General features: G+C 41.0%; 1 protein-coding gene across 1 annotated transcript; it reads left to right on the plus strand.

The window, feature by feature from the left end:
• The first annotated feature begins 907 nt into the window (after nucleotides 1-907).
• Nucleotides 908-5,738, plus strand: LOC144135198 (kappaPI-stichotoxin-Shd2a-like). Its single transcript, XM_077667938.1, has 3 exons — nucleotides 908-1,005; nucleotides 4,412-4,597; nucleotides 5,583-5,738. The coding sequence occupies exons 1-3, from the start codon at nucleotides 915-917 to the stop codon at nucleotides 5,630-5,632; spliced, it is 327 nt and encodes a 108-aa protein (XP_077524064.1). The 5' UTR covers nucleotides 908-914; the 3' UTR covers nucleotides 5,633-5,738.
• The last annotated feature ends 13,290 nt before the right edge of the window (nucleotides 5,739-19,028 follow it).

Below are 19,028 nucleotides of genomic sequence, written 5' to 3' on the forward strand. Positions count from 1 at the left end.
TCTTTAGAACAGTAAAATTGAGCTATCTTTCGCTCTAAGATTTCCTGAGAAACAATGTCTATAACACCACCTAGAGTTCACGACGTTTATAGGGCCTTCCTTGGACCTTTAACAAGCACCCGCAGAAAGGTTAGCACAACACGCTTCAGTTCCCTGGTGTTTCGTATTGTTAGGCAGCAGAACGTCCACTTAAGATTATTATGCTTAATTATAATACGCAGTCTGGTCTCGTCTTCCTTTTCACTCTTGTAAGCAAATGCAGCGCACCGAAGCATTAAAGATAAAAATACGTAGTGTCTGTTCTCACCAGTACGTCATAGAATGAGGAGTGAAATATGTAGAGCTATATACGATTTTTTTAAGAAACCTACTGCAAGAAATGGCTTTGCCTGATACAACATGTACACTGTATTTTATCTCACCTGCAGCTGGGAACCTTTCAAACGTGCTCAGTACATCAAAGATTATCAAAATAATCGTATTCTTTGGTTTATAACCCATAAGTTATACTAAAAGCTTCACAGTGCCCGCACCAAGAAAAAAAAAGAGTTCAGGCATTATGCATTGAACGTCATCTGGCACCTATAGCGCAGGCTTAAAGGCAGAAAGACTGACTCTTGAATAGAACAGAAATTACTGAGGCAAAATTTTCTTTATGATTTCATGTAGTCTTTGAAAATATGTTATTGTGACAACGGGCGCTAAAGCTTTTCGGTGTATTGTGCAGCACCAAAGCTAGCAGGTGCACGCTGATCTTAAAATAGCTGAATTTTCTGCGTATCTGTAGACATTTATCTTGCTATAATTCCCGTTCATGGCAACACAAAGCCTGCTTGCGCACGTGTTCACCGGCAACGTCACTGGAAATGTTGCGTTATCTTGCATATATAAACTCAAGTGCGAAGCGCTGTATTATGACAAGTTTCTCCATTGATTTCCTAACGATGAAGACGCCAACCTGCTTCCTATACGCCCTGCTCTGTCTCACAGTATTAATAGTGCAAGGTAAGCCTTTCAGACATTTTGTTTAAGATATGCCCTTTTGCGGCGTGCCTGAGATTTGTAGAAACTCGCTGCCTTTTAAGTCTAAGATGGAAAAGTGCATGACTCTTATCAGAAACTGATCGCAGTGGTGGCTCAGTGGTTATGGCACTCGGTTTCTGACCCTAAAGAAGTGGGTTCGATCCAGGCCGCGGCGGTCTAATTTTTATGGAAGTGAAATTACAGAGGCCAGTGTTCTGTGCGATGTCAGTGCACGTTAAAGAACCCCACGGGGTTTAAATTTTAGGAACCCTTCACTACGGCGTCCATGACATACCCAGTCGCTTTGAGATGTTACCCCCATAAAGCACACCTAAGTCTTTTTAGAAATTAGAGATCAGAGCACAAGGCGGTTATAGAACCGAAATCAAGGGAAGGAAATACCAAGTTTTGCACATTGTCGGGTCTTACGTTTCGAAAGAAATCACGCAGATATGAGGGGCACCTTAGTGCAGGACTCCAGACTATTCTAGACCAGCTAGAGTTCTTTAACATGCTCCGACATCGCATTTCTGAAGAGCGTATTTACATTTCATTATTATCAGCAGCATTCTGAATACACCCACTGTGGCTAAATGCCTCTTCAATCTCTCTCCAATTAACCCTGCATTTTTGGGGAAGCTGCGGCCACCATATCCCAGCAAGGTTTTTATCTTTTGCGCCCACCTAACATTTTTCAGCCCACTGCTACGCTTGCCTTTCCTTGGAATCCAATCCGTCACACTTGAGGACCCGCGGCTTTCTTGCCTTCTCGTTACATGCCCTGCCCAGGCCCATTCCTTTCTATTGATTTCGACTGGGATGTGATAAATCCGCTTTTGTTCTCTCACCTACTTTGCCCGCTTCCGGTCTCTAAACAGTGCTTTGTATTTGTCTCCTTCAAAATACGGCCGCCTCGACCAGGATCGGCCTTGCTACCTTGGGATCAGCAGTCGAACATGTACGCAACTGAGTCACAGCTTGTACGCGCTCAAGACACGAACAGGGCTATATGAGAGTACAAATGATATAAGGCGCCCTCTTGCCCACACCATCTTCCGGGCACGGTATTTGGCCCATTCCCCGGACTAGATTTCACTCACCAAATGTACGGAATGCTTGCTCTTCGAAACGAAGGCATATTTTCGCTGCAAATAGTGCTACCTGAATGTATTCATCAATGGGAAGAAGGCTTTTAAACGACGCGGCGGAGATCTTGAGCTTAGTAAATGGAAGAGGTGGAAACTTTGGTTAAATTTTTCGAGGATTATAGAAATTCGCATGTTTTGAAGTGGGAATATTTCCGTCCGTCTGTTGCCGTAAGCATTCCTCATGCTTAACGACTGAAATCTACCCCATGACTTGGGAGCATACATTACCTCGCAAAGAGAGTGCGCTAAAGGACAGCTTGGCCCCCTTTATACTCCTATGTAGTACATTTCTTATTTAGAGTGTAGAAGGGAATCGGAGTTGCACCGGATACGTGACTGTATTGTTTATCGTGGACAAGTGGCAACTTGTTCTGTATCGTAGAACCAAAGCAAAAGCAAGAAAAAAGCGCAATAGATTCCCTTTCACCAGGCTGGTAGATGGGAGGAGTGATTGGCAATGGATACGACTGGCCGTGGTAGGCATAACACCAGACCTGCTCAATATTAGCATAAGAGGCCCTTGTGGTGATGAGTACACTTGGTCGCTTGTGGTTGTGGTATTTATTACGATGGTGATGAGAGGCAGGTAGCGACTGCAGACATGGATCACGAGAGCGTAACAATTTGAAGAATAAGAATGGGTTGGACCGCGTTTGGCAGGTACTCCTAAATCGTGACTGGTAGTTTTTTTCCTTTATTTGTTTATTAGTACCAGTCTAAAGGGGCAGAGACATGGAGTATAATGAACAGGGCTCAACTTGCATTGAGGAAAAACAGCGAGCTATCGTAAGGAAAATTATAGATGTAACAATATCCTTCAAGAGAAAAATATATCAAAACTGTATCATAGAAGTATCCAGCTATGGGGCAGAAACATGGAGGCTAACGAAGAGCGCTCAACTTGACTTGAAGACAAAACAGCGAGATCTGATAAGGAAAATGATAGGCGCAACAGCAGAAAGCAGAGTGGGTAAGGGAACCAACCCGGACTATTGACATTCCAGTCGAAATCAGGAAGGGGGAATGGGTTGGGGCAAGGCATGTAGCATCAAAGCAAGCTCACCGATGAACCTTAAGGGCAACAGACTGGATGATACCAAGAGAAGGCAAGCGTAGCAGGCGGCGGCAGAAAGTGAGATGCGCGGAGGATATTAAGAATTTGGCGATTATACGGAGGCCACTCGTGACACACCTTTATCATCCAGTAGGCGCATTCAGAATGCTGTTAATAGCAGCAGCTGTCTAGCTTTCTCTCGCGCGGAAAACTGCCGGGATTGTGCGGCAGATGTCGAATACACATATGCCATCCTCGTAGCATCAATAATGATTTCTCGACTAAAGGCAAGTTCGGAAAACCAGCGTTTTGTTGATTTTAACCACCAGCCGCGTTCGTTAGGGAACAAGAACATGTGCCGCTCGGCTGATGGGTCCGGAATAATGAACCTGAGAATAATGTACCGTATACGTGCAAGTTGCGATAAAAAAGAGCCGACGACGGTCCGCTTTACTTCGAAAGTGACGTCGTTTTATTAAAGTTACCATTCCCGCCCCGGCAGATGTTTTACTAAAGAGACATGAACAGCTAAACTACACTGGGATATAGTAAGTAGTCAAATACTACTACGAAAATGGCTCTAGCGGTTAAAAGAGGTATTAATAGTTCCGCTACCTACTTCAAGATTCTGCAAGCAACGGCCCAGTAATAACTTCGCCTCTTTTGTTGGGAGACCGTCTTATTGCATTGCACGATTAATCTACAAATCTCAAAACAACCGAGAATGAAGAAGGCCGTCTGCGTTCAACATTGCTTCCAAGGAAGCATACTATGTTAAGAAAGTTCGAAGACAAACCGGGCCTTCTTCTCTGCCTTCCTTCTTGGCTGGTTATGCATAATGTGCGTTTGAATGGGTTTTTAAAAAAAGCGGAACTGTAATCATAACCACTTCGAAATCTCGGGCTTCTGCGCATCCTGGAAGAGCCACAGTACACCGCTCAGATGCACTCTCCTTGTGCTCCTTCCTATTTTAACCGCTAGTGATGAGATTACTATACAGCGCATTATACTGCAGCTAATTGGACTGTGTTTTAAATTGCAAGAAATCAATAGCAAAATTATAAATCATCTCAAATACACCTTCGAAAGCTTTCGAGAGCATCAAAAATATATCTGAAAGCATAGAATTGTTACGTTCACATCGGTTTAAGGTGTTTCTAAAATCATGAGTTGATTTTATTCGCAGGGTACAAACCGCCAAGATATTGCAAGGCGAAACCAAATGACGGACAATGCGGGGACGTGCGCCCTTCAATTGAAAGATGGTACTATGATGTGAGATACGGGTACTGCGGTCCCTTCTTGTGGGGTGGATGCGGCGGAAATAAAAACAACTTTCCCAACTGTACAGCCTGCATGACTACTTGTACGGGTGAGTGACCTTCCGTCTTGTTACGCGTAGCACATTGTTAATCAGAAACGTGATACTTGTAACCGAGCATCAAGAATACGAGGTGAAGCTTCAATAACGACCATGTATATGAGCTGAGTAATGACTTAACGCCGAACTGATGTGCACATGAACCTCGCCTCAAAGCGATCTTTATCCCTTGTTACTCTATTCGACTACTGCAAACCCGCAGGGAGAGTTCATGCCGAACATTTTCAGAGAAAAATTTTTGAATACTGAAAAATTGTAACATTCTTTTACGGTTACATTGTAGGTAATGGTCCACTCTTCTCATGCGTAAAAAAGCTTTTCTTTTAATGTGTTCCCAGCGATCTCATCGAGGAGTTAACGACTGCAATTGAACAACAATGTGGAACGCTTAAGAGGATAGCAAAGAATTAACAGCATTATATGCAAGTCTGCCACAGGGTGGTCTGGGAATTTATTTCTTTTATATTGAACTATTATATTATATCAAAAAGTTGCGTTCTGAAATTGTTCCAGGCTCAAAAATGCTTTTCTCCAGAATTGTTGGTATGTTTAGTGTTTAAAAAAGTAGTATATAGCAACCGAGACCTGGAATAAACAAATGGACATATTTAACGCATGAAATAAAGGAGACTTTATTAAGTATACACCTTCTCAAGTCAGCGCTTCAATGAAACCCGCCTTTTGCAAATTATTAGAGAGAAATGAAAGATATAAACCATGTCTTGACATAATTTTTGATAATTCTACACCAACAGCCGCCTATAGCATCTGAGAAAAGTTTGTATGCTTTGTATTGATAGCCAGTATATGTGCACAGAGAAGTTGAATTCTGCAAATAGAGTTTGTGTTAGGCTTCTAATGAGTGTCCCTAGAAACATGAGTGCATGCATTGTCACTGGCTTTGTGCAATAGCAACATTTTTGACGTAATTTTTTAGCGCGCAGTGTAATTTTTATATCCCGTATTTTTCTGACAGCTCACCCAGATCCCGAAGGCGCCTGTCGCGATATTATCAACTCCCCATGATCAAGCAAGAACACCTGATCAAGGAAATTGCCGGTCCTGCACTTGATCGTTGCGGCACTGTATGTGCCATAACAAGCGAAATAAAAAGACAAAATTGAACTCTTTATTACTGACTGAAAAAATCATAGAGAATGTTTACAACATTCTCATACAGTGCCAAAGCATTGCGTATATATATGCTTAATTTATATTTATCTGCTTAACTTTCACACATCCCTGGGAGTCTCCATAGCACTCATGGCGAAGCAGTGCAGCGGAAGTAGTGCAGCCTTTGCATGGATCGTGCTGCCACCGGTAGAGTTTGAGCGATCCAGGTTCCTGTACACGAGCACAGCCTTTGAATGCAAGGTGCTGCCGCCAGCAGAAATTGTGCGACCCAGGTTGCCCTCGGACAGAAAAACGGTATACGATTTTGCCAGGCTATGAGCCTCCGGATTAGTGTTCTCGCACCAACAAGTTTTGAGGGGAAGAGTGTGAGACACGCAGAAAAAAACTACTCTGTGGCACTGATATTTTCGCACATTCAGAAGCCCGTTGCCTTTTCTTTCACCGTTTTTCTGCCACGCCATTTCCTCATTGGGCAATGTAGTGATTGCGGTGATACCCACAGCCGCCGGGGGTTTTACCGCGTTCCATTTACAAGTGTACAATTAAACTACTGAGGCATTTCCATTTTCATCAAAGAAACGCTTAACTTGCTTTCACGTCTCTATTCACACTGTCCAATTACTACTGCTTATAGTTCAATAACAAGCGGCGTATCGAACCAGTGACAGGCTAAATCCACTACTGGCTAAATCTACTGCTGGTACTTTGCTCATACTGATGCAATAAGGTTTTCTTTATTTCCTCTTATGAGAAATGAGTGCAGGTGCAGCACGTTTAGGAATCTCATGAGGTTTAAATTGATCCGCAGCCCTCAACTACGGTACTTCTTTCTGTTTTGAATCTTTCACTCACTTCGTCACCGTTCAAAAATGCTGCGATTGAGGTACAAGAAGTGATACAGGTACTGCACCTTTTTTCATTCCTTATAAAACTTAAACCGCACTGTTTAGACTGAACCAACCATGTATGGCTTTCCTTAAAATTTCAGTCATTCCTATCAAATTGCGTCTTAAATTAGTTTTAAGAACCGAGACACCTGACTGGAGCCCTATCGGAACTAGGGAAGTTACGCTGTGTAATGGTGATAGAAAAATCGTTTCGAAAAAGCCACTGATGCGTGGTCATAAAAGATTCCACAGAACGGTCAAGCTCAGTATTCTCCGAGTGACAATGGCAGCTCTGCCCTGATATAAAGTTTAGATAGGTGCTGTTGTATGAAGTGCATCAGATGCGTTAGATGTGTTTTGGGAGGTGGTTTGCGAGAAAAGATTCGGGTGGTCGTGTGGTGTAACACGTTTAGCAAAACAGCATTTGTGCATTTATTTATGTTCTGAAGATACCCAACCCGAAAAACCATTTCGAAGAATATCGCTTTGCACAGGCGGGGTATCGGACGGGGAGTTTTATTAATCCACAAGAAAGACACCAGAGTTGAGAAGCTAGAGGCGCACTAAGCAATGGGAAGGCGCAAGAAAAACCTTGTGCGACAAGGTCACTACATTCAGTTACGGCACAGCGCCCACTGTCGTCATGTTTTCGCAGTTATAACTCATGCGGGGATTAACACTAGCCACCTACAAATGTCTGTTTGTACCATGACACCTTGACGATTTGTTAAAAGTATCAATGCCTGACCTGTGCTCTAAACTACGCCACTGTTGGTATTAATATGCCACAGAACCATGCTTACAGCTCACAAGGCCTACATTTAGGAAGTATGCAGCAAGGCTCGCTGAATCTTTCTGTATATATCACGAGTAAGTTTGTGTTGCTACTTAAAGGGACTTCGAAATGATTTTTTATAAGCGTTTTCTAGAGAAAAAGATCTGTATAGGTGGCCTTTGTGGGTATTCGAGTAAATTTGCAAGCTCTGCGTGCACCCTATAGTTTAGGAATAATTGTTAAAAACCTGTGCTCGCAGGGGCTCGCAACAGATTAGAAAGAAACACCGCGCCTCCCTAAACGCGAAGACGTCAGTGGGATAAAATCGCCAGTCTTCAAGCTCGCCCCGCCTGCCCGCTGACGTCATCGGGGAAGGGGATGCATGGCGAGGTACTTCACTCTCACTGTGCAGTGTGCTTTTAGGGCAGCGATTGTTATGTCTAAATTGTTTCCATGTGAGGACAGATTTTTTTTCGTTAAATTTAGCACAAACGTTTTGACTTGGTAGGACACAGACCGAGTTAGCAAACTGCAATTTCAGATGTTTTCTAAAAGTGCCTCTAAAGTGGTTTCTTTTTCAGGTACAAACAAAATCCGGTAGTTATTAAAATTTTCACTAAACCACGCTCCTACACAAGCAGTGTATGAATCTAAACCTCTCGCCGTTGGAACAAAGTTTACACTTATAGTCACAGTAGATAAACTGGCCGTCAGTCATGTTGTTATTCTCCAACAAGAATGGGCTTGGCTCGACTACTTTGCTTTCTTCGAGTCATGATGCTACAGCAGGAGCACGAATGTGCCGTCGTGGTTTTATGGCGCATCACGCAGTATTCTGTACTGAAAAGGGCCGCTGCTACCCTATAAGGTCGCCATTATCGACAGCAAACTATCCTCGCCAACCTCTTAACTATAACTTCTGTTGATAGACGGTTTATCAAGGTGGTGGGTTCTTATGGCGCAAGAGCATCTATGGTCAAACAGCGCCACGGCACAAGCTATTTTTCGATTACTCAAGGTTGGATCAAAGACCCATTTTCCTAGCATTTCACCCCATATAAGCTAAGCACCAGGCCAGGGGAAAGCTGTACTCAATAGACGGTTTATACGTGTCGCTTTAGGTAAAAACGTTCATTTACTAAGGGGCCCGTTGGATAATGCAGACGTCTTGAGAGGAGAGCGCATAATTGCCGAAAATGTTTTTTTTTTATTCTTTAGCATTTATTAGAAGTACCTGAAAGGCACCACGCTTTCGCTAATCAGAAAAAAAACTACTGTAATTGATATTCTTCAGTTTTATACCCCGAAAATTCTCGCGTTACCGCTGAGGTAGAAACAGACTGGTTATTTATATCCGTTCATTTCGAAATATGGCCGTTTAAAAAAAGTATCGGACGGCAAATCAATGGCCAGTCTGGTTTGCACTAGCACGAGGAGCCCGTCGTGGCCTTATCGGATCACATCCAGCTAACGGTGCCACTTCCAGTCGTCACTTTGTGTTCGGTGATGTCATGTGGTATATCAGCATCCATCCATCCATCCATCCATCCATCCATCCATCCATCCATCCATCCATCCATCCATCCATCCATCCATCCATCCATCCATCCATCCATCCATTCATCCATCCATCCATCCATCCATCCATCCATCCATCCATCCATCCATCCATCCATCCATCCATCCATCCATCCATCCATCCATCCATCCATCCGTCCGTCCGTCCGTCCGTCCGTCCGTCCTCCATCCATCCATCCATCCATCCATCCATCCATCCATCCATCCATCCATCCATCCATCCATCCATCCATCCATCCATCCATCCATCCATCCATCCATCCATCCATCCATCCATCCATCCATCCATCCATCCATCCATCCATCCATCCATCCATCCATCCATCCATCCATCCATCCATCCATCCATCCATCCATCCATCCATCCATCCATCCATCCATCCATCCATCCATCCATCCATCCATCCATCCATCCATCCATCCATCCATCCATCCATCCATCGTGCTTCATTGTCGATATGGTTGATAAGGCAGCATTGAACGAGATTCACATTGGCTAATATCTTACGGCACTTTTATTCCTTGGAGCCGGTTTCACGAGCGTTACTGTTTCGGTGTTGATAGGGTTGGTAAAACAGCATGAACCTAATTCAGCTGGGCCCACACCATAGGACACGTTTGCTGCATGGAATCGCTTTCGCAAGCGTTACTCTTTTATTGTCGATATGGCTGATATAATCGCATGCACTTGATTCCGCTGGGCCCAGACCGTGGCATTCGTTTCGCATCCTGGAGTCGCTTTTATGAAAGTTTCTTCTTTGATTTCGACATGGCTGATAAATGCATATGCACCTCATTCAGCTGGGCAGTGACCATAGAACACGTTTGCTCTGCATACCTGGCGTACAGCACCTGAAGGTAATCTGAATTCTCTGCTCTAAATCGTTTCGGTCCTGGGCAGTGACGGATGTGGAGATTCTTTAAAAGTGTCCTGGGCGTTCACTGCCAGTGAAGGCCTTACTTGATGTACATTGCATTGCTGAAGTAGGGTGAAGATGTCTGAATGAAAACAAATTTGGTAATAAACTTTGTGCATGCAGTCAATTAATTTTTTCCATGACATACTATAACCTCAAGTTATATTCGTAATTGGCACTATAAATTTATGTTGAATGTCTGACAAAAAGACACACAAACGCATTCGAAATACTTTTGCCAGATTGTTCAAGGAATCCACCCTTTCAAGTTTTAAACCAAATTCATGGAAGGTTCTGTTCGTATATAAATATATAGGTAACAAAATTACATGTAACAATGCAACAATACGTAAAATAATAGCAATCATTTTCCAAACAATGACGTGTGTTACCTACGTTATCGACATGGAGTTACCAGGACCTTATAGCTGTACGGAAATTCTTGACAAAATCTGAATTGCATTATTCCTGTGGGACACCAAGATACCACTGCCTACTAAACAACTCTCACTTATTTTAGCGGCAGTCACGCCAGTACTGTCTTCAATAGAATACGGTCCTTGCCGGCTGCTTTAACACTTATATTTTTCGAAATAGAATCGATATACAGTTGTCAATTTATAAGCGTAAATATTAACAAAAAAATAAAAGAAAATGATCTAAAATTTAAAGCACCGAGTGGATTATGTGGATTTCCGAAAGGAAAATGAAATTATTTTTTTCGAAGAGATTCAAGCCGTTTATGGAGCGCCTATTGTGAACATATCTTGTGATAAATGAATGGAATTTTGAAAAAGTGTACAGGTCGTTTATGTTTTCTTTTCGAAGAAATGTGATTTTGTATGCCGCCGTGAGAGGAGCGTATTGGTCGTGTCATATGCGTGCGCTATGTAGCGTTTCATAAACAATGTGCAGCGGAGTCAGACGCAGCAGGGTGTGAACAGATTTGCAAAGCCAGTAACAAGAAACTTTCTCCTAGAACCTTGCATTCACAGAACAATGAAAGACTGTTATTCTTCGACCAGCGGTAAAACAAGTGCTAGGAGTTAGGCTAAAAAAAAATTGCCAAATTTGTTAACGTGCAGTCCTCTCAGTGTGCCTGGTTGTAGCATTGCTCTCTTGGCCTGTTTCTAGCGAAGTACGACGTTACTACGCCGTACTTCACCCAAATTTTTCAAGCATGGCGTGGTTCGTACGCTCTTCACAATATGTACTATGCCCGCGTTTATTGTTCATTGTTGACCTGACCTAGGATATCATTAACATTCGTTCCATATCAACAAAACCATGATATTATCTTTGCAATACCAAGCAAACAAAGGCGAGCACCAGACGCGGTTAAATAACTGTGCAAGAGAAGCCAAACGAAAATCCGTAAAAGCAAATGAAGCCAAATTTTTGGATCAGGCCCCATATTTCCGTTTAAAGAACAAAATTATGCTTAAGTGCACAAAGTCTGAGAAGCTTCTTGTTTATAAATGCCAGCAAAGAGGAGTGGATGATGGGAATGAAAAGGATTTTGGTTTGTTTTAGGGGTTCAGCGTGCCAAAGCGAACCTGGCTATGAGGGGCGCCGTAGTGAAAGGCTCCATAAATATCAGCCACCTGGTGTTCTTTAGCATGCACTGACAACGCACAGTACATAGGTCTCTAGAATTTGGCCTCCATGGAATTTTGAGCGCCGCGGCAGGGATCGAACCCGCGTCTTTCGGGTGAGCAGCTGAGCGCCATGACCACTGAGCCAAAGCGGCAGCTCCTGGAATGAAAAGGAGGTTGTAGTTGAAGTGCTTGTGTGGGAGTGTGGGAACTATCCCGTTTTTAGCATGCAAGTTGCAAATTAGGAGCACGTAAGCGCAGAAAGAACGTTTGTTGTCTACATGGCTGATAAAACAATATGCACCTGATTCAGCTGCGCCCAGGCCATAGGAGACGTTTTCTGCTTGGAGTCGCTTTTACAAACATGATTCCTTTGTTTTCGATGTAGCCGATAAAACCTTATGCACTTCATTCAGATGAGGCCAGAGAATAGCATATGTATGCTTCTTGGAGTCACGTTCCCGAGTGTTAGTTCTTTGTTTTCGGTATGGCTGATAAAACCGCATGTTACTGACTCAGCTGCGCCCCTACCATAGCATACGTGTTCTGCTTAGAGTCGCTTTCAGGAACGTGATTCCTTTGTTGTCGGCATGTGTCATTAAACAACAAGCACCTGATTCAGCTGGGCCCAAACCATAGCACACATTTCCTGATTTGAGCCGCTTTCCCGAACGTTACTGCTTCGTTGTCGATATGGCTGATAAAACAAATGGACCTGATTCAGCTGGGCTCTGACGATAGCACACATTTGCTGCTTCGAGTCGCTTTCACGAGCGTTACTGCTTCGTTGGCGATATAGCCGATAAAGCAAATGGACCTGATTAAGCTGGGCCCAGACCATAGAACACGCTTGCTGCTCGGAGTCGATTTCGCGAGCGTTACTGCTTCATTGTCTATATGGATGACAAAATGAATGCACCTGATTAAGCTGGGCCCAGACCAAAACACACGCTTGCTGCTTTGAGTTGCTTTTATGAGCGTTACAGCTTCGTTGTCTATATGACTGACAAAACAAATAGACCTTATTAAGCTGCGATCAGACCATAGCACAGGCTTGTGCTTCGATTCGCTTTCACGAGTGTTTCTGCTTTATTGTCGATATCGCTGACAACACAAATGCACCTGATTCAGCTGGGCTCAGATCATCGCACGCGTTTGCCGCTTGCAGTCGCTTTCACGAGCGTTACTGCTCGTAACGTCTCAAAGCAAAAGGGCGAAGAAATGCCGGAGTAATGAAACATAGGGCATTGTTGGGGTACAACAGGTATGAAGCACTGAAGAATAATGTTACCGCGCCTTACTTTCGGGTAATGCGGTTATGGGCTGAAAGGCGGATGTTGACCCGCCGCGGTGGCTCAGTGGTTAGGGCGCTCGACTACTGATCCGGAGTTCCCGGGTTCGAACCCGACCGCGGCGGCTGCGTTTTTATGGAGGAAAAACCCTAAGGCGCCCGTGTGCTGTGCGATGTCAGTGCACGTTAAAGATCCCCAGGTGGTCGAAATTATTCCGGAGCCCTCCACTACGGCGCCTATTACTTCCTTTCTTCTTTCACTCCCTCTCTTATCCCTTCCCTTCCCTTACGGCGCGGTTCAGGTGTCCAGCGATATATGAGACATATACTGCGCCATTTCCTTTCCCCGAAAAACCAATTATTACCCGAAATTAGAAGTAAATCAGAGGGCTGTTTGAAGATTACCACTGGGTGCCTATGGCAAAACGAGAAGGCAGTACAGGGGGATATGGGTAGGGCATGGTTCGAAGCCCGGGAAGCTCAGAGTAAAATACTATCTGAAGAATGCCTGAGGAAATTGGACGATAACCGTTGGGCAGCTAAGGTATTTAAATACCTCTACACAAAAAGCGTTGACTCGTGCACTGACATGGCACAGTACACTTAACCGTTGTCTTTCGGGTCAGCAGCAAATCACCATTATAACTTAGTCTTCGCCACGGCCCATGTTTGCTGCTAATGATGACGTGTTGAATTGTGAACAGTCACCAGGTTGGACAGGTGGTACTGCCATCTTGGTTTCGAATATTGCTGAGAGTTGACAGTCACGCCTGTCGCTATTTGTCTACGACGTCTGTGGTCCCAATGCTGTCAACGTGTTTGGTCAGCGTGTTTAGGCGGGCATTTCAAACGCGTAGACCCTGTGCTCAACCAGACGCATGTTGGTGTGTTCTGGCCTTCCTCCTACATGCAGCGTCCGATAGGCGTTTTGGAGCGTTTCGCAGCGGCTTCATGATGGCAAAAGTTGCGCGAGACTCAAGGCAGATGATGCGTGCTGGGTACACTCACCTGATTGAGGACAAACCGAAACCAGGGTGCATATGGCAGACATAGGGGGACACGCCGGTTCCACATCTCACTGTGAGAGGATATTCTCTTTGCTCTGGGACCAGAATGGGCTCTGCAGCCCACATACAGACACTGCAGCTGTGACATATGCATCAGCTGCTATACAACTGTGGCCCCGGAAGTCATATGTGGCAGAATAATAAAGCACGCAGTAATATCAACACTGCGGTTAAAATTCTTCCTTTCTTCTTTCACTCCCTCCTTTATCCCTTCCCTTACGGCGCGGTTCAGGTGTCCAACGATATATGAGACAGATACTGCGCCATTTCCTTTCCCCAAAAACCAATTATTATTATTATTACTGAAATAATAAAGACAGCTGTGCTTTCTCATGTCAGTCCCCGTTGCTTGCTGATTTCTTTGAATAATGTTTTTATCTGCTTGGGCTTAACTCTTTTTGTGCAGTTCTGTTGCCGGTAGACACTCCTTAAGGGCCTTTAAGGGCACTTAAGGAGTAGATAGGTTCTGTGAGGAGGGTACAGTAGATGTACTCTGTGAACAATTCGGAGGTGTTCTGGACTACATCTTTGTTTTGTGACACCCGTTGGATGCACCAAAACCGTATATTCACTATTTTTATTATTTATTTACTGTATGGGCAATACATAGTACTGCCGGTGGGGTAGAACCAAAGGAGGCAAATAGCCTCCTGATGAGGCCCTGGTCCTAATGGACGCGACAGCAACGCGTACAAAAACATGTACGCGGTACGTAAACAAGTATTTACCACAATCATCACCATTCAAAAACACACATGGCACTTTGTACATAAACGAAGAAATCAGAACGCAATAACGTTGTAACTGCATAGCTAGGTTAGTCATGATATGCATATTTGAAAGTAGAAAACATAACATAGAGACAGAAATGGAACAGTCATCAGCAGAGAGAAAAGAGGAACATATTAAAATATAATCTCTTGCAGCGAAAAAAAAAATAATATCGATGGCTGACCATTTACAACTCTCTATGTTAATGGCTCCTTAAAGACTACTCTGGTTGGTTGGTTTGTTTGCCTCATGGGTTTGACGTCCTAAAGCGACTAAGGCTTTAAGAGACGCCGTATTAAAGGGCATCGGAAATTTCGACCACTTGGGGTTCTTTAACATGCACTCACATCGCCAGCAGACGGGCCTCTATTGACGCCTAGGCCTTCAGTGAGTTAAAGAAGGGTCGTTCAGATCAGTTAATAGCTACGTGTAGTTTTCACGGACAAGAAAAATAGGTAGACTTAAACCAATCTCTTCGTGTGTCTGTCTGTTCAATAATAATAATAATAATAATAATAATAATAATAATAATAATAATAATAATAATAATAATAATAATAATAATAATAATAATAATAATAATAATAATAACAATAATAATAATAATATAAAATAATAATAATAATAATAATAATAATAATAATAATAATAATAATAATAATAATAATAATAATAATAATAATAATAATAATAATAATAATAATAATAATAATAATAATAATAATAATAATAATAATAATAATCAATCAATCAATCAATCAATCAATCAATCTTTATTTTTTCGGTGCCCAGGAACAACCCAAAGGTCTTGGTGCTGGTACACCATTCACACGCACAAAATGTAAATTTATTTCACTACAAAGGAAGACACTCAGGGGAGGTAATGGAGCAGTCACGGCGATAGAAAAAGAAAGACATATAAACTAGGCGTGACAGCAAGCATGAAGCAAAAAAGCGAAAACAAGAAAACAGCGAGAACAGCGGTAAATGAAAACAGCTAGAACAGGCAACAGACATATAAATAACTAATGAAACAATAAACAAAGAGAATGAACGACCGATAACAGCCAAGTACAGCATATAGCAAAATACAAACAAGAATAAAGCCAATACTTGCCAATAATAATAATATTAATAATAATAATAATAATAATAATAATAATAATAATAATAATAATAATAATAATAATAATAATAATAATAATAATAATAATAATAATAATATTAATAATAATAATAATAATAATAATAATAATAATAATAATAATAATCAATCAATCTTTATTTTTCGGTGCCCAGGAACAACCCAAAGGTCTTGGTGCTGGTACACCATTCACACGCACAAAATGTAAATTTGTCTTCCACAAAGGAAGTCACTCAGGGGAGGTAATGCAGCAGTCAAAGCGATAGAAAAAAAGACATATAAACTAGGCGTGACAGCAAGCATGAAGCAAAAAGTGAAAACAAGAAAACAGCGAGAACAGCGGTAAATGAAAACAGCTAGAACAGGCAACAGACATATAAACAACTAATGAAACAATAAACGAAGAGAATGAACACAAGAACGACCGATAACAGCCAAGTACAGCAAATAGCAAAATACAAACAAGAATAAAGCCAATACTAATATGAACGAATAAGAAACCTCTCAAATACAAGCTAGAAATACAATCATACACAATAAGAAATGTAATTAGTGAACGCGTTACAGACAATCAGGTGTGAGTACACAGTATTAAAGAAATAACATTAATGAAAACAAGTAGACGTGATGAACAATTAAGGAGAAAAAACAATATAATACCAGTGCAAATGCACAAGTGTAGTAAAGTCAAAATGCATGAAAGGGGAAGTTATGTATGAGAAAGAGTGCTCAAAGTGGAACGTCACGGACATCCAATATAAAAGAAGGGAGAGAATTTTCGAATATATCAAGGTGAGGACAAAGAGAATTGAACAACTTTTGCATTCTGTCCAGAGGGGAAAGGTAGTGCAGGAGCGCAGAAACTTGGAATGGTCTGAATTCCCTTATGCTCTTACGCGGTACACGCAAAAGGATACGCGCTAGGAGCTGAGGGCTAATGATAATAATAATAATAATAATAATAATAATAATAATAATAATAATAATAATAATAATAATAATAATAATAATAATAATAATAATAATAATAATAATAATAATAATAATAATAATAATAATAATAATAATAATAATAATAATAATAATAATAATAATAATAATCAATCAATCAATGAATCAATCAATCAATCAATCTTTATTTTTCGGTGCCCAGGAACAACCCAAAGGTCTTGGTGCTGGTACACCATTCACACGCACAAAATGTAAATTTGTCTTCCACAAAGGAAGACACTCAGGGGAGGTAATGCAGCAGTCAAAGCGATAGAAAAAAAGACAAACTAGGCGTGACAGCAAGCATGAAGCAAAAAAGTGAAAACAAGAAAACAGCGAGAACAGCGGTAAATGAAAACAGCTAGAACAGGCAACAGACATATAAACAACTAATGAAACAATAAACGAAGAGAATGAACACAAGAACGACCGATAACAGCCAAGTACAGCATATAGCAAAATACAAACAAGAATAAAGCCAATACTAATATGAACAAATAAGAAACCTCTCAAATACAAGCTAGAAATACAATCATACACAATAAGAAATGTAATAATAATAATAATAATAATAATAATAATAATAATAATAATAATAATAATAATAATAATAATAGAAATAATAATAATAATAATAATAATAATAATAATAATAATAATATTAATATTAATAATATTAATAATAATAATAATAATAATAATAATAATAATAATAATAATAATAATCAATCAATCATTCAATCTTTATTTTTTCGGTGCCCAGGAACAACCCAAAGGTCTTGGTGCTGGTACACCATTCACACGCACAAAATGTACATTTATTTCACTACAAAGGAAGACACTCAGGGGAGTAATGCAGCAGTCAAGGCGATATAATAATAATAATAATAATAATAATAATATAATAATAATAATAATAATAATAATAATAATAATAATAATAATAATAATAATAATAATAATAATAATAATAATAATAATAATAATAATAATAATATAATATAATAATAATAATAATAATAATAATAATAATAATAATAATAATAATAATAATAATAATAATAATAATAATCAATATTTATTTTTCGGTGCCCAGGAACAACCCAAAGGTCTTGGTGCTGGTACACCCTTCACACGCACAAAATGTAAATTTATTTCACTACAAAGGAAGACACTCAGGGGAGGTAATGCAGCAGTCAAGGCGATAGAAAAAAAGAAAACATAAACTAGGCGTGACAGCAAGCATGAAGCAAAAAAGCGAAAACAAGAAAACAGCGAGAACAGCGGTAAATGAAAACAGCTAGAACAGGCAACAGACATATAAATAACTAATGAAACAATAAACAAAGAGAATGAACGACCGATAACAGCCAAGTACAGCATATAGCAAAATAAAAACAAGAATAAAGCCAATACTAATATGAACGAATATGAAACCTCTGAAATACAAGCTAGAAATACAATCATACACAATAAGAAACGTAATTAGTGAACGCGTTACAGACAATCAGGCGTGAGTATACAGTATTAAAGAAATAATATTAATGAAAACAAGTACACGTGATGAACAATTAAGGAGAGAAAAAACAATATAATACCGGTGCAAACGCACAAGTGTAGTAAATACAAAATGCATGAAAGGGGAAATTATGTATGAGAAAAAGAGTGCTCAAAGTGGAACGTCACGGACATCCAATATAAAGGAAGGGAGAGAATTTTCGAATATATCTAGGTGAGGACAAAGAGAATTAAACAACTTTTGCATTCTGTCCAGAGGGGAGAGGGAGTGCAGGAGCGCAGAAACTTGGAATGGTCTGAATTCCCTTATGCTCTTACGCGGTACACGCAAAAGGATACGCGCTAGGAGCTGAGGGCATAGAATGTGACCATGAAGAAGTTTATACAAGAAAATTATATCTGCCCTCACGCGACGGCAGCTGAGAGAAGGAAGCTGCAGTGAGTTACTCCGTCTGGGACGAGAGCTGGAAGTTTTGCAAGAAAACCGATGTTGAAATATGCGTAAAAACTTTAGCTGAACTCTGTCGATTTTTTCACAGTTCGACTGGCAAGTGCCGTTCCAAACAACAGACGCATATTCCAAAAGCGGCAAGCATATGGAGAGGTAGAGCTTTAAGAAAGGAAGTGGGGATCGAAACTCTCTCGAAAGCCTGCAGATGAAGCCGAGTGTACGCATAGCCCGTAGAGCAATGCGTTTTGTATGAGAGGAGAAGCTGAGGCTACGGTCGAAAAGTACGCCGAGGTCATTAATTTCA

This window comes from Amblyomma americanum, chromosome 5 (assembly GCF_052857255.1).
Source record: "Amblyomma americanum isolate KBUSLIRL-KWMA chromosome 5, ASM5285725v1, whole genome shotgun sequence".
NCBI classification, from domain to species: Eukaryota; Metazoa; Arthropoda; class Arachnida; order Ixodida; family Ixodidae; genus Amblyomma; species Amblyomma americanum.

Excerpts from the sequence above, each read along its gene's own strand:
- LOC144135198 (XM_077667938.1), top strand. The coding sequence starts at position 915 with ATGACAAGTTTCTCCATTGATTTCCTAACGATGAAGACGCCAACCTGC. Across the intron at positions 1,006-4,411 it reads CACAGTATTAATAGTGCAAG|GGTACAAACCGCCAAGATAT; the intron begins GTAAGCCTTTCA and ends TTTTATTCGCAG. Across the intron at positions 4,598-5,582 it reads CTGCATGACTACTTGTACGG|CTCACCCAGATCCCGAAGGC; the intron begins GTGAGTGACCTT and ends TTTTTCTGACAG.